The sequence below is a fragment of the Manacus vitellinus genome, unplaced genomic scaffold (assembly GCF_001715985.3).
Source record: "Manacus vitellinus isolate BGI_N305 unplaced genomic scaffold, ASM171598v3 scaffold_19_pilon, whole genome shotgun sequence".
Lineage (NCBI taxonomy): Eukaryota > Metazoa > Chordata > Aves > Passeriformes > Pipridae > Manacus > Manacus vitellinus.
The window spans coordinates 9,539,465-9,553,986 of NW_021939395.1; the positions used below are offsets into that span (position 1 = coordinate 9,539,465).

At 40.2% G+C, this 14,522-nt stretch overlaps 1 protein-coding gene across 2 annotated transcripts in view; it reads left to right on the forward strand.

The window, feature by feature from the left end:
• Positions 1 to 14,522, forward strand: part of IL1RAPL2 (interleukin 1 receptor accessory protein like 2) — a 359,886-nt gene that overhangs the window by 248,701 nt on the left and 96,663 nt on the right. For both annotated transcript variants that reach the window (XM_008930689.2, XM_018070872.1), the window contains exon 6: positions 6,224 to 6,298. In XM_008930689.2, coding sequence (XP_008928937.1) covers positions 6,224 to 6,298 — 75 coding nt within the window. The remainder of the gene's footprint in view (positions 1 to 6,223; positions 6,299 to 14,522) is intronic.

Here is a 14,522-nt window from a genome sequence, read left to right on the forward strand (position 1 = left end):
TGCAGAAAATTGTCCCACAGAGGCAGTCCAAACAGTGCATTAAGGCACTCTTGATCCTAGGTAGAGTTTTCAAAAAGTGATATTTGTGATGGTGGTGGCAGAGGGGGAGGCATCCGGTTGCTGAATCATTTCACCGCCTTGTCCCAGAAGAAGCATTTCCTGCTTGAATAGTAATAAATAGAGAAAAACTCTTTGTCACTGGTTAATGACTACTGACTTCCATGCAAGTTCTGAGTTTATTAAGTTGGAGTTTTTTTAAAATAAGTGTTCAGTGTTTATTTTCAAAGATGTAGACATTTATTCTTTGTCAACATTTCATTGCAATGGCTTTATTTCTGTTAGAACAAATGACAGACGGAGGTGCAATCGTTTTGTCAGCTTGATACTGTGGGGAAGGAAATAGCACAATAGCCAACTGATGGAGAAGTGTATTTTGACTGACTGGTAGAACACACTACAATGCAGCTAATGAGGAAACAGGGTCCTTGTATAAACACAGCCTCACAAAATTGCATTTTTATGAATGAGTTGCTTTATGTGGTTTTCTACTACTTTTCACCTTGTGTAGTAATTTACTGCTGTGCCAAGAAAATGAAAAGTAACCGTTGTGATCTGATAGCAGGGCTTGCTGGAGATCGTGTGTTAGAGGCTCAGTCTGCAAAGTCCAGGTGGGAACCCTTGGCTCTTTAAAGAAGCTTTTAGCTCTGCAAGTGCACAGTTCGGTCCCTGGCAGCCAAATTATAGCTGTCACATTTACATTTACATCTGCACAATTGGCTCACAAGTTTGCTTAGGTGTAAGCAGCAACATGAAAGATAAAGCAGTGGCAGGTCAGGCCTGAAGCATTTTCCTGCCAGCCATTGAGAAATCTCTTGGCACAAGCTGAGATTATGGATGAGACAAAGGGAGTTAGGTATATATCTTTTTAAAAAGTATAATGCTGAGCTTCTCTTAGCAACATGTGCCCTCTGGTTAACATATTGATTTAGAGTTTTAGATGCAGTTAGTTCTGTCGTCATCTATGGTGTGAAAGTTGCAGTGTCACTGCCAAGATTTTTAGATGCCAAAGTAGATCTAAGCCATGCCTGGAAGCATGTGTACTTGAACTAGGAGTGAACAAAAGCTTAACTTTGAGTATGAGCTGGTTTCAGATTAAGGATTTGGCATGCAATTATTTGCCCCAGAGGCTGCCATTCCAACAGATCTGTTCTGCTGTCAAAAGGTTAGCCAGATTCTTGATTGCATGATACTAGATGCTCTGTGTTAATTAATGGTGAGAAAGTGCCAGATCCTTTGATTGAAGGAAGTAGATTGGTATGTACTTGTCTCATAGAAGATCTGAAACAATTTTGTTAGATTCCCTGCATTCTTCTTCATGTTTGGATAATTTTCCTTTCATCATTCCAAATTACGTGAACGAATGTCCAGGAGGTACATCAATGGCAAATTATAGAACAGCAAATGTACTTTGTGTGCTTAACACAAGAAGAGTGATACCATGAGAAAGAAAAAGAAAACTGTTCACCAGAATTTGACCAATTCTTACCCACATGGGACTTAACATTTTAGATTCCTTAGAAGAGTTATCTGACCTGGAAAATTCTCCAGCTATGCTGAGTCATAAGAAAGAAGCCCTTTAAATCATAAGCAGCTGGATTTCAGTGCATGACCCCGGTGCTAACTGGCTTCACACTGGCAGCAGTTCAGGTCCTCAGAGTACAGGTGATGCCTGTTGGCTTGGAGCATGGCCTTTGCATGGCACTGGGGAAGGTGATCTGTGTTCAATTCAGTTGCGTTTAGCTGAGCCACTCTAAACACACAGTAAAAGACTTGTGTTCATCGTAGCAACAGCTTGGGCTGTCTGTCTGTCACTGTGGCTGCTGTAAAAGTCTGACTGGAGTGGGGTGAGTATTGTGAGGCTGCTGCAGAAGGAAGGTAGGAAACAGTCTAGGGAAATAGAGCTGTGTCAAATAACAAACTGTGAAGGAACTGATGCTTACTGAGGAGCCTGATAGTGTTTCTAGCAAGTTATCATCGCTTATCCCTAAATCATGATATCCTAGGGCTATTTGTTTTCAACTGCTTTGTGCTTTTTTCAAGAGAACTCATTAGTGTGTCAGATTATGTCTGAATACAGAACGAGAGACTTTTGAAACAGTAAGGCTGTGGTGGGGAAAAAATGAGCCTTCAGGCTCTTAGTCTGCATTGACACTTAGAAGCAGAAGCTAACTCTGTCAAGGCAGTTTTCTTCTTCATTTGGTCCTGTGAGTAGCTGAGCATTGACCTGGGCAGCATATCATGCTCTCCTTTATCTGATAAAGATCACTGTGTAACTAACTGCAGAGACCAAATCTTTCACAAGTGTCTTCTCTGCTCTTCTGCAGCACTTCTGGTGGGACAGCATATTCCTTGTGCTTATGACCAAGAGAGAATAAAAAAATATTTGTCTTTAAAATTCTTAGGGACAAACCCTATGACAAGTGTTGAAATCACAGCAACTCGATTATTGTTTTAAAGTTTGTGTGTTACTTTCGAATGGGGTGAATATAAGCATAGGAGAAAACAGCACTTCAGGCAGTCTCCAAGCAGTCTGGCTGCTAAACAGCCTCTGGCCATGTTCAGCAGGCTCCTATGGGAGGCACGTGCATTGCCAGGTGCCCCTGGGTGAAGAAATGTCTTTCCAGCTTGTCATCCAGCACCTGTGACTTCCAGCGATGCCCCAGGTAATGAGCCTGGTGTGAGCCCCCCTCATCTCTGCTCGGTACTGTATCTATCCATTGGCACCTGCAGAAACAAACCCAGTCTATTCACAGAATGAAATCCTAGAACAGCAGGCAAAGGCAAAGCAACCCCTTAGTGTGCTGCGTTGTCAGACCTGGTACCTTGCAAAGGTAGGTCTGTCTGTGTGGTGCAGGAATTGTGCCTTGGGAAACTAATGTCATCCACGTTGTGATGGCTTCACCATGTAAGTGTTGCTGCTCAGAGCAGCCCAGGGCCCTGGCACATTCCGTGGTGTCTGGAAGGAAAAATAACAGACAACTCTATCCCAGTTCTTCCCATGACAGTTCATGAGGTAGATTCAGTTTCATAGCAGAAATACTGCTGTCCCTTTAATAATAGGAAGAGCGTTTGCAGTGCATTTAATTGTTTCAATTTAAAGTGGCTTTGTGGGAGGTGAAGCGAGAGTTATACTGTTAAATATATGTTGATACAATAACAGCACTAACTTTTTGTTCTGCTTCCCCTTGAGCAAGGCTGGAAATCAGAGTGCCACACATCTGTCAAACTGTTCTGAGAATTAAAGAAACTTCTCATAGAGGACTGGGAATTTGACTAAAGGTTGTTTGTGGACTTCTGTCAAGTACAGAGATCATGTAAGATTAGAATCCTTCCTAGCTGAGAATATCTTGTATTGCCTTTCTGTTTAAGAAGGACCAAAAGGGAATTTCATAAATGATAATGAATAAGTGATCTGATGTCTGACCTCTAAAATAAGAATGAGTTTTGTTTTCTGTAAACACATCTGACATTGAAGAGCCAGCAGTTCATTGCCTTCAAGTCTCAAAATCCCCTTGGGCCATTTCAATTCCTACAGAAAGAGTTCTGACAGGCTGCCAGTTCATTATGGTGATTACTCTCCAAGAACAGTACGGCAAAGTATAACCATTTAAAATGCAGGAGCACATTTAGAAAACATCCAAAGACTGCAAGTAAGCTAAGGGAAACAGGGGGAAGCCCTGGTCAGATTGGGTTGCAAAGGGTGCAGGTGGAGATGAGATATGAAGAGAACATTAAGCAAGGAAAGCCTGACCACACTGGCACAGTGTGGATGCAGTTACTCCAGTAAGTTTTCTCCATATCTTACAATGCACAAAGTACAGTTTGGTACCAGAAATGAAAAATAATAATATAAGAAAAACCTAAAGGTAGCAACAAAAGCCCGAAAAACTGAGGAAAAAAGCTGATAAAAAGAGTACCGATAATATACCAGAAACTGAAACTTTGTTGAGGCCCCTCACAAACTACAAGGCACACACTCAACTGAGATGCAAGGTTTTGGTGGTTGGGCTTTCCCTCTCTCCCACAATCAAATTACCACCCAAACCAACACTTATCTGGTATATCAAATTGTTTAGAACTTCGTCAGGCTGATCTCTTTCTGCATTTCATGCTGTACTCATGAATACTCGTGTGTGTGCTGAGCTTCAAACATATCATCACGTCTTCTGAAGGGCTCTCTTAAGTTTGATGCCCAAAACTCCTACCTCAAAGTTTTCAGCTTTTGTTAGGATTGAGATTCCCTAGAAAGCAAGTACTTTGACCATATTTACAGGTCGGGCAGTACTTTGTCTCATTCTCTAATGATGTTCAGATGACTTAGGTGCTTTAGCACAGCAAATTAGTTATTTGTTTCTACCAGAAATTTTCTACTCACAGGCTAATCCCCAAATAATGTGATTGTACAGGTAGTGTTGGTGTTGCCTTTGTGTCAGTCTTGTGTGTCTGCACTGGATGAACATTTTTGAACTGCTGAATTCTCAGTAACAGAATTTTCCAGTTATCTATCATTCTGAGCCCTGCTTGTGGTTTTATTCTTGATAACATGCTGTTTAAATCCCTTTGGAGATTCCTGTGTTGTCCTTGTGGGTACACCGTACAAGGAGTTCTTACAAGCACACATGATTTTGATTTGAAATGCTGGCTGCTGACTTGTTACCAGAATGCCTATTTTTTAATAGGCTAAGCAGAACTGTAGCATCAGTGGAAGGAACCCTGTTTACTTTTAAATGGCACCAGGGAAGTGGTTTGTGCTGACAGTCACATCTTAGAGAGTTTTAAAAATAGTGTTGACTGTGAAGCAAAATCAAGCAGGTATTTCTTTAATACAGTTTTCGTTTTCTGTAGATGTTTATGTAAAATTGTTTTGTAGGTTGACAGTGTTTGTTGGTTTGGTTTTTTTTTTATAGCAGATTTTTTCAGCTACCTCCAATTTCACACAGCTGTGATTTGATAGCTGGTTGTCAGAGTCACATTAGTGGAAGGTGTGACTGCTGCACCTCTGCTTCAGCCCCTCAGCTGGCTTGTTTTAAAGCCATAGAGGGCTGTGTGGAACCCTTAACTCATGGCTGAAAGACTCCTGGGGAGAGATGTCCTTCCAGCATGCCAGTGGCTCAGGCTGAGTTGGGAGCATAGGCTTGGAGCTTTCAGAGCTGGAACTCCCTCTGCTTGGTTCAGGGAGATCTTCTACCCCCAAATTTCAGCTCTGTTTAGGCTTATTTCCTCTCAAATCAGTAAGTGCTAAGGCTTCTGAGGTGATCAGGGCAATTTTGTCATAGTCTTTTATTGAAAAACGCTAATTCATTTTACAAACTCAGATCAAATAATTTCAGGTGATGAATTTTAACAGGAAAAGTTTGGAGGTGATTTAAAATGTTTGATTTCATGTGGTTCAAGATGCTATATGTGATTAATATCAGTTCTCCCCCTTTCCAGGAATATTCAGTCATTTATTTCAAGCTAACCTGAATTTACAAAACCTGTTTTCACTATCTGGCCCTAAGCCTTCAAGCAGGGTCATGAAGCCTGTGCCTGTAGCTATGCTTTTTAATAGTCGTATTATCTGGTGGCTGGAGCAGTCCCCTGGTAGGACCAGGCTGGGGAATGTTTTCCTGCTCTCAGATGGAGAAACTTCTGTTTAGCAGGAGGCAGGTTCCCCACTCAGGCTTTGAGAAGAGGGTCCAGGTGCCCCACCTGCTGGGGTGGGAGTCTAAGCTAAGTGTGGAGCTGCTGGGGTTTTTCAGGCACATTCATGTGCAAGTTTTTTATATGCTGTTTTGGACAAGCATCAAGGCATGTTGGGACTGGTCACACTGAAACAGATTTGTCTGGCAGTTCAAATTAGTTTTGTTAACTTTGCAACATGAGGGTCTAAACTGCTTGATCTAGTTATTATAGGTAGGTTAAAAGTGAGAAATGGAGTTTTTTTTGCTGCTTTGTATTAAAAGTGTAATTCTTGAAATAGCTCATCTCTGTTGAATCAGGGGATCACCACAGCCCTGAGGAAAGTGGTAACACATTGGCAGCGTAACAGCCATAGTATGTAATAAATGTTTATGTACCATCGAGTGTACAAACATTTGATTGCTTACATGACAGAGCTTTTTTTTTTTTTACAGTCATTGGTCTCAATTTTTCCATTACATTTTCTCATTTTCTTTTCTAGCTTTACTCACAGACAAACCTCCAAAGCCATTGTTCCCCATGGAGAACCAGCCAACTGTTATAGATGTCCAGCTGGGTAAGTCCCCTTCTGGGAATAATAGATCCTGAAATTCCACTCTGGTAGCAGATGGGATAAATTGAAAGTGGTAAGAAAGGTTTAGTGGTACTGTTATTACATGCAAATCAATTTGCAGCCTCTCATTTATAACCATAGAATTTACTGCCATGGCAATTTAAGGGAATGAACTTGTGTAATATCAGGGGATGGCAGTACTAATTGGTTACAATGGGTATTAAATATAAAATGTTGATGCTTTTTTTAATATATGATTGATATAGTAATATATCTTTGCATTGGTGCTGTATTGATTAATTGATGTTCACCCTAAAACAAATATTCTCATAAAAGAGGTGCTGATTCCTTTGAAAGTCAATGTAAAGCAGTGCATTTTCAGGTTGTTCTGAATGTTTACTAGAAAGGGCTTTTGACTAAAATGCTTGTATCCTTTTCTCACTCCTGTTATATATTCTTCTGTGAATGCACATCTCTGGATCTCAGCTAGCAGCCTGTATTTTCCTTCACGTTAGAAACTAATGGTATGGAGTTCTGCTAACTTTGAGGAACTGTGGTGCATCTTGATGCTGAAAGAACTGCTCAGCTTTGAAGTTAGAGGTTTTTTTCAGTGATTTGAAAATAGATTTCTAATTTTGAGAGGCAGAATTGGAGTTACTGTTGAGGACTGTGGTGCCATGAGCTTAAATTACAAGAAATGTATTGCAGATGGGGATTATTCACTTGATGCTGAAGCTGTGGTGTTTTTTTTCTTAAGCTTGACTTTCTTCCTTCTTTTATAACAAAGCTGACTAGGAGTCAGAGGTAGAATGGTGTTTAAAGGCAGGCAGGGTCAGCATGAAACATTTCAGTGGGGCTGGTGACACTGTGGTAAAGCTGTTTGTGAAACTCTACCTGAGCTGAGTACAAAGGCACATCCTTAAAGCAGGTGCCTAACAATGTCAGTGAAGTTCTGTAGATGCTATGAAGCATTTAAAAATGGGGTTTGAATTCTTGAATGTGAGAATATAAATGAGAATATGAATCATTTGTGACTTTAGCTAATCTTAAAGATTAGCTTTCTCTCATATACCTGAACTGACTGCAGCCAGGAATCTGCAAGGGCTTGCACAGGGAAGGAACTGGGAAGCAGCCAGTGCCACATGAGTTGTGCAGACAGGTGCATATGTACCTGTTTAGGTTCCCCTCCACAGGGCTCAAATGTTTGTAGCTGTAGCTGAGCAGAAATGATCCCTAAAAGAGGATACAAAATGGTCTGAAACCACAGTCAAACCCCTACCTGAATTAGCAGCAAAACATCATCATCGAAGTTTGGATGAACCCAGAAGACTGAATTCAGTCTCCTGGTCCAGCTTCTTCAAAGTCAACTTTCTAATGATTTCCTGTGGGGGCACACTGCCCCTGCATACATCTGTGTAATAAAGGCACCGAAAGAGTACACATCTTTATGTCCTGTGTTTTCATTTCATCTTCATTTTCTCTTCCAAGTTCCCCTGTTCCCTCAGGACTCTGGTTTTTTTGCACTCAGTTGTTTGGGTTTTTTTCCTCTGTGAAAACATTTTGTTCTGGTTGATTAAAAGGAGGTTTGATTAAAAAAAATTAAAACAAACAAACCCCTTCCTCTCCATGGAGATGTGGCTCAGTAATAGGATTTTGGAATATCTCTAGAGGGAAATATAGATCTTGCATCTTTATATGCTGGAATGTAATCCATTCGTTGTCCCCTAAGATCAGGGAACTTACATATGGTGCTTTTTTTTTCCTGATATGTTAATGGGTTTGGTTATTGCCACCAAACCATATCCATATTATGTGTTATATTAATGCTTATGCAAGAGCCTGAACTGACTTATTTTGCAGTGAAGTTCCTTGATTTCCCCCTTGATTTTACTTGGCAAATAGATAAAGCTAGAAGATTCTCAGGGAACACCTTCATCTTGTGGAGGCCACCTGCAGCTTGGGGCTGGGAGGCTTGTTCTGGCCTCTGCAATGTGGTGCTGACCCTCATGATGTGCAGGAGAGAGGATCATCTGATTGCAGCACAGTAATGGAGGAGAAAGTTGCATGTAAGGTCACCTGCTGGAGTACTTCTTTGAAATCTTGTTAAGCTCCAAGGAGTTTTGAACAGTAGATATTCTTCAGTATTTTATTAGAAATCAAAGCAAAGTTTCTGTGTTTTACAGGCCCTTTAGCACATGGAGTCAAATCACCCAATATGCCTGATTTTTTTTTTTTTTCAGTGGTTCTGCAAGTATGAATGTGCCACTAAACTACAAAAGAAACTGAGTTTAATCCATCTTCTTGTTCTGCAGAGATTATTTTAGTTTTCTATTGGAAAACTAATCTTTAAAGAAATAGCTGTCTTTGCTGTATAAGTAGAGGAGATTAATAGTTATTTGCTGTCTTTATGCTTAATGATAAGCACAATGCAAAATCTCTCTAGAACTCTAGGCAGTGGCCTAAGTATTTAGCAGCTTATTTGACCTTACTGTAGACTTCAGTATTCACCTTTTAGCTTTCAGTTTTTATAAGAAGATTCAGTGGAAACAAGTATTTACAATTCTTATTGACAGCAGATAAAAGAACTCCTTCAGGCTTCAAACATGGTCCAGAGCCTGCCTTGTTCTTCTTAAGGAGCATGAATGTACTTTTTGCTTTTTCTGTTTTTCTTCGGCATGTGACAGAGATCAAAACCAACCCTGTCAAGGTTAGAGAGAAGCAGAAACTGGAATTTGCTTCTTTCCCATTTTCCATATTTGCTTGTGCTGGAGAAACAGAGCCAGAGACAGGAGTGTTGACAGGAGGACAAAAGAGCATTCCAGAGGACTAGAGATATAGTCAAAACCAGTTTCACTGTCTCAGTTGCTTTACCAAGTCAGATAATCATTTCATGTCTTGGCCAACCTAGGAAATAATGACTGATTTTTTTTTTATTTTTTTTTTTTTTTATTGTCCACTTACTGCTTCCTTTTCATAAAAACAGAACTAGGGGAAAAAAAATTCTTTTTATTTGTGTTTTAGCTCTTTGCTTTGGGGTTGGTATAGAAATGGTTCTTGATTGCATTTACATTTAATCTTTATCTTGGTTTTGACAAATAATGTTTATGTTTACTATATAGCGTATGTTTTGCAAATCTGTGACGTTACTCTGATAATATAATGTTCTTACTGAAAAAAATATCCTTGAGTTGACTTCGTGACATTAAAATGAAATATGATCATAGAAGCCAAAATACACATAACTCCTATGCCCAGGAGATGGTGTGGCTTTAGTAGAAGGCATTCAAGATTGTCTCCTACGTAAAGCTCTTAATGTGAATTTATTAAAGCTAATGCTGTTATGATTCGAAATATTTGTTCAAAGGCCCCATTTTTTAGAGAAGGAATTTGCTGTTGCTTTGACTGACCATATAAACCTGAGTGTGCTTGTGGATTGTTCATAACAAATCCCTGAGGTTACAGAATTCCTTAAGTGATTTAGAAGAGTGAAGATCGAGACCTCGGTCAGAAGTCTCAAGGCTGTGAGCAGTAAGTTTTAAAGATCTATTATCTATTTTCACATACAGCTGTCTGACAGTAAGAGGAACATGCTATGCTGTTAAGTCTTAAGATGACATGTTGGGACATGGCTCTGCTGATTTCTTAATTTATTCTTTAAATTATTTTCCAGCTAACTTTGCTAACTCTTAGTTATGATAGTTAATTCGGCTATCAGGTTAGTAGTATTGAATATATAATTTACACATCATTTGCTTTTCAGCTATGTACTGGGTTTGTTTTCAGGCATTTACTTAAGAAATGTAGCAGGAGTCTTACAAAACAAAGCAAAAATCATCTATGTTAATTCATTTACTGAACAGGGAAAATGTCAAGGGGTTTAACTTGCTTTTGTCATGGTAGTTTCTCTGCTTCTAAAGGTGCTGAGGAAAGAAAACACATAGTTTATGAGGATTGTCACTTTTCTAATAGCTGACCTGTTCAGAAAGATTTTGTTTCTAAAAGATTTAACAGTGCAATTCCTTGGGACTCATTATTAAGCAGATCAATAGAGATCAATAGAGCTACTGTAAAACAAGTGCAAGGGAATATACAAAGTTACATCTGCTGACAGGTATGGGAATAGAATAAAAATAGGGAAAAACCTCTTTTTGTTTGAAGCACTGGCTGTAAGGAGTTATTTAGGAAGTGAAAATTTGTGTATTTACTGACATTTTAAATATATATTTCTTCACTGTCCACAGTGTCTATTTTCACTGAGACCCCACTTCTCTTCTTAAAAATAAATAGTAATTATTAAAAAAAAAAAGCAAAATGTTTGAGACATCCATTTCATACCAAAGCTAGCTATTCAAGACAATCCAGCAGTATCTCTCATTACTGATTTGCTCATTAAATCTTGCCTTCTTCATATATAAAGATACAGGTATTTGATAAACAGTTGAATAGGGTGGTGATCTTGGACAGAAAGCAATACAGAAATTCTGAACTGTAAAGTGATTCAAATAGAGCAAGTGATTTGAAAGTGAACTTGGGAAGGAATTCTCATTTTGTGTGTTTGCAGTGTGGAAAGAGCACTGATATTTGTCTGTGGTCAGGCTTCTGAGTGTTGTGGATGTGCCTTTTGATTTGCTCTTTGTTTAAGTATGATAACTGCTCAGGAATGTAGCAGGTATGTATGAAAAACAGGGATCTTGGATGTTGGTTATTCCATGCTACCCTGCTGCCTGTCTTTCCCTCAGCTCCCTCAGGCTTTCTCCAGCCCAGGGCTTGTCAGGGGCTCTCAGATGGAGATCTGGGTTTCTGTGAGCTGGGCCAAACCCAGAGCTTTGCACCTCCCTGAGGGCAGTCGCCCTCCATCCCTGTGCTGCTCCTGCTCCCTCTGCTCAGCTGGGCCAGCACAGAAAAGAGGAATATTGAGGAATATTGAGGTGAGCTGATCCAAATGGGTCCTGAGTCAGCAAGGAGGGGCAAAAGATGAAGCTGAGACCAAGGAGTGTCTGAGGAGGATAAAATTAAAACTTAGAGGGCAAGGAGAAGATAAGACTGCAGATATTTTTTCTTCTCCCTGCCTTTTCTGTTGAGATTTAGAGCTCTTGTCACCCTGTATGAAATGTGATGACAGCCAAAATACATGTTTGCAAGAAGTTCTCGGAGCCCAGCAAGAAGTGTGCACAGAAGTGTGCTGGGCTTCTGCAGCTGATACTCAAATCACCACATGTTCAGGGTGACTCTTCTGAAAGCTTGTAGCCTGATTAGACTTGGAAGATTTTCCTGGAAGTGTTTTGTAGAGAGATTGTTGGCCATCAAATTGGACATCTCTTCTCTGATTGTGAAAAGAAAGGGGATGGAAGGAAGGAAATACTTTTTTTTCCTCTATTCTCTTCACTCATTCTGTGAGAATGCCTGATAGTTTTGATGTAGATTCCACCCCTTTCCTGTCTTCCAAAATTAAAAACTCTGATTAAGATAATTAACTAATATCTCAGCTTTGATTTCACCTAACAGATCAATCAGTAAGAAATCATAAGCATGTAAAACCAGAGCCTTATGAAGAACAGCCTTGATAGATGATGATATTATCTTATATGTACACTGAGGATTTTTTTCTGGTTGGGAAAATACAGTAACAATCAGCATACCATTTTCCTATCAGAATAGTCTGATAGGACTAGTAAATATTAAAAGCAGTAGTACCCTAAGTGGAGTAGTGGCTTATAGTGCCCCGCCCAACTGGCTGAATGGTGCACTGAGTGCCCTAACTGAAAGTTATCCATAGAGACTCATTACTCTTTCCTTGTGCAAGACCTGAGTGTAAGATGAGAGACAGTCTTGCCCCAGATCATGTTCTACTGCCCTATTCTGTCTGTGTGGAATAACCCTTACCCCCACAGAGATCTAGGTCTGTGATCTGAATGGCAGAGCAGAAGGGAGGTGGGATTAAAGGCAGAGAAGTCCTGTAGTTGGTGTCCCCTCCATCCCAACACCAGCAAAAATTTGGTCCCCTTCATTCCCAGTTCTCCCCACGCTGCACCTTCATCTCACAGCTGTGTCCCCTCTGTACTGTTGCTGTCTGGAGGAACAAGCTGGTACCCCTCACTGTTGTGTCCCCCACACATTCTTCCAGACATCCATGGATCTCTACTGCACCACATCCTCCTAGAGATAAGCTGGGAGACCCCTGTTCTTCCCAGCAGTGGATGAACCTCGTGTGCTGTTCCCCTCCCTTGGAGAGGTTACAGACTCACTGTGTAAATTACCCAACTCGGTGCTGGAAAATCATTTCCTCCCAACAGTGCAGAGTCACATACCAAAACTTCATGTTCCTGCGTAAAAATACATGAAGGAGCAATTTTCACTAGGAAATGAAGAGAAACTCGGGGTGTGGTCTTTAGGACCTGCCCTCCTCTGCAGCACAGGCGATACAGCTCCACAGCTATTTCAGCTGTACGTGCCTGTAGGAAAGGAGGCAGGATTTACATCTATTACAATCATTTTGTACTAATCTGCAGGGAATATTAGAGACAAATTGTCTGACATTTAGGTTTAGAAGTAGTTCCCTAAATACCCAAAGTGTATTACTGCTAATGCTTTGATGCTAATTTGGTATGTTGTTAATATCCCTGCCTCTCTCAGGGATAATGGTGAAATGCTGCACTTCAGAGACTTGGGCTGGGATCTGTGGTTCAGCTGGTGTAAATCCATGGTTGTTTTGCCTTTTGTATGGTTAATCCAGGTTTACATCTGTGAAACAGAGAACAGTTCATTGGCACACTTCTTTTGTTTTACTGGACTTGTAAAACTAAGCGAAATTCTGACTGCTGATCCATGGTTTTTACACCCATTTAGATCCCTGGGATTGGCACAGGTATGCAAGAAAGGAAGATTTAGCACTTCTCAAATTTTTTTTTTGTACTTCTATAAACCATTTATTGCTTATATTGAGTTCAGTGGTTGTTAGGTCAGTCCTATATATACTGTGAGGGCAAAATGCTTCTGCCTCTATAGAAAAATTTGATGAATTGATGTCAGATAGACACTCTTGCAGTTAGTTTTGACAGCAATACTATAAATCAATCTGATGTGCTCTTGTTATTCCAAGAAAGTAGTTAAGAAACACTTGATATATCCTGACTTACAGTTGTTCCAAGGACATTGGCTAACTTGTCATGATAGAGAAATGACAGTAAACGTTTCCCTGAAAGTGGTGACTGTTGTGTGGGGGTGTCCAGGACATGGACCTTTAGCACTTCACTAGGAGTTAAGCTTCCATTACCAAATACAACCCTCGCTTCAGCTGCCACAGAGATGTGACTGTAATCAGCTTGGCTAAAGGATCTCTAGTTTCTCAGTTTACTGCATTTGATGGGTGTCTGGGAAATGGGCAGAAGTTTGTTTCTGCAAAAATGAAGTTCAGCCAACAGGACAGAAAATAGAAAAGATGGTCTTTGTGAAGAACAGATACTTAGGGCTGTTGTAAGAGCTGTGGAGGTTTTTTTTCTGCTATATCTCTCCTGATCTTGACCAGGACTCTATTTGTTCTTAAGGTGAGGATATTACTTTAGTTTTCAGGATTGTTGTGACAATAAAATCACCTGATATTGGGAAAGTGTTCCAAGAAAGGCAAAGAAAGAGTGCAGATAGGGAAGGCTTTGACCTGGATTTTTCCCTCAGGGACCTTGCCTTTTGGGTTCTGAGCCTGACTGCAAGCACAGAGACATTTGACTGCACAGTCCACAGACATCTGCTGTTGTGCATTGAAAGTCAGACAATATTAATGTTTCAAAAAACAGAACCACAGGGCAAAGTTTGCACCATTTTCCATGTTTGTTGGAAACACTGTCACTGGAAGGAATTCATGTGCTGCCATTTTACATTCTCTCTACAGTGTTTGTCATGTGAATGAGTTATTAAGCTGTGAATGCCTCATATATTCTGTAAATTACAGAGTAGGAACATTCAGCACTACTATTTTGACCTTTTCAGCATTCTGTGATTTGCTGGGCATGCCATTCCACATCTTTTGTTTACAGCCTCACTAAAGTGTAGGGATGGAGCTGAGTGGGCAAACAGTCAAAATATACGGGGCTGTGAAAGGTCAGGGTCATGCATCACAGCACCACTGTTCAGTGGGCAGGGAAGATTAAAATCTAGACTAACTGTTCTCATGATTTTTTCCTTCTTCACTGAAAAATAATAGAGAATTGTATTTTGTAATCTGTTCTGAAGG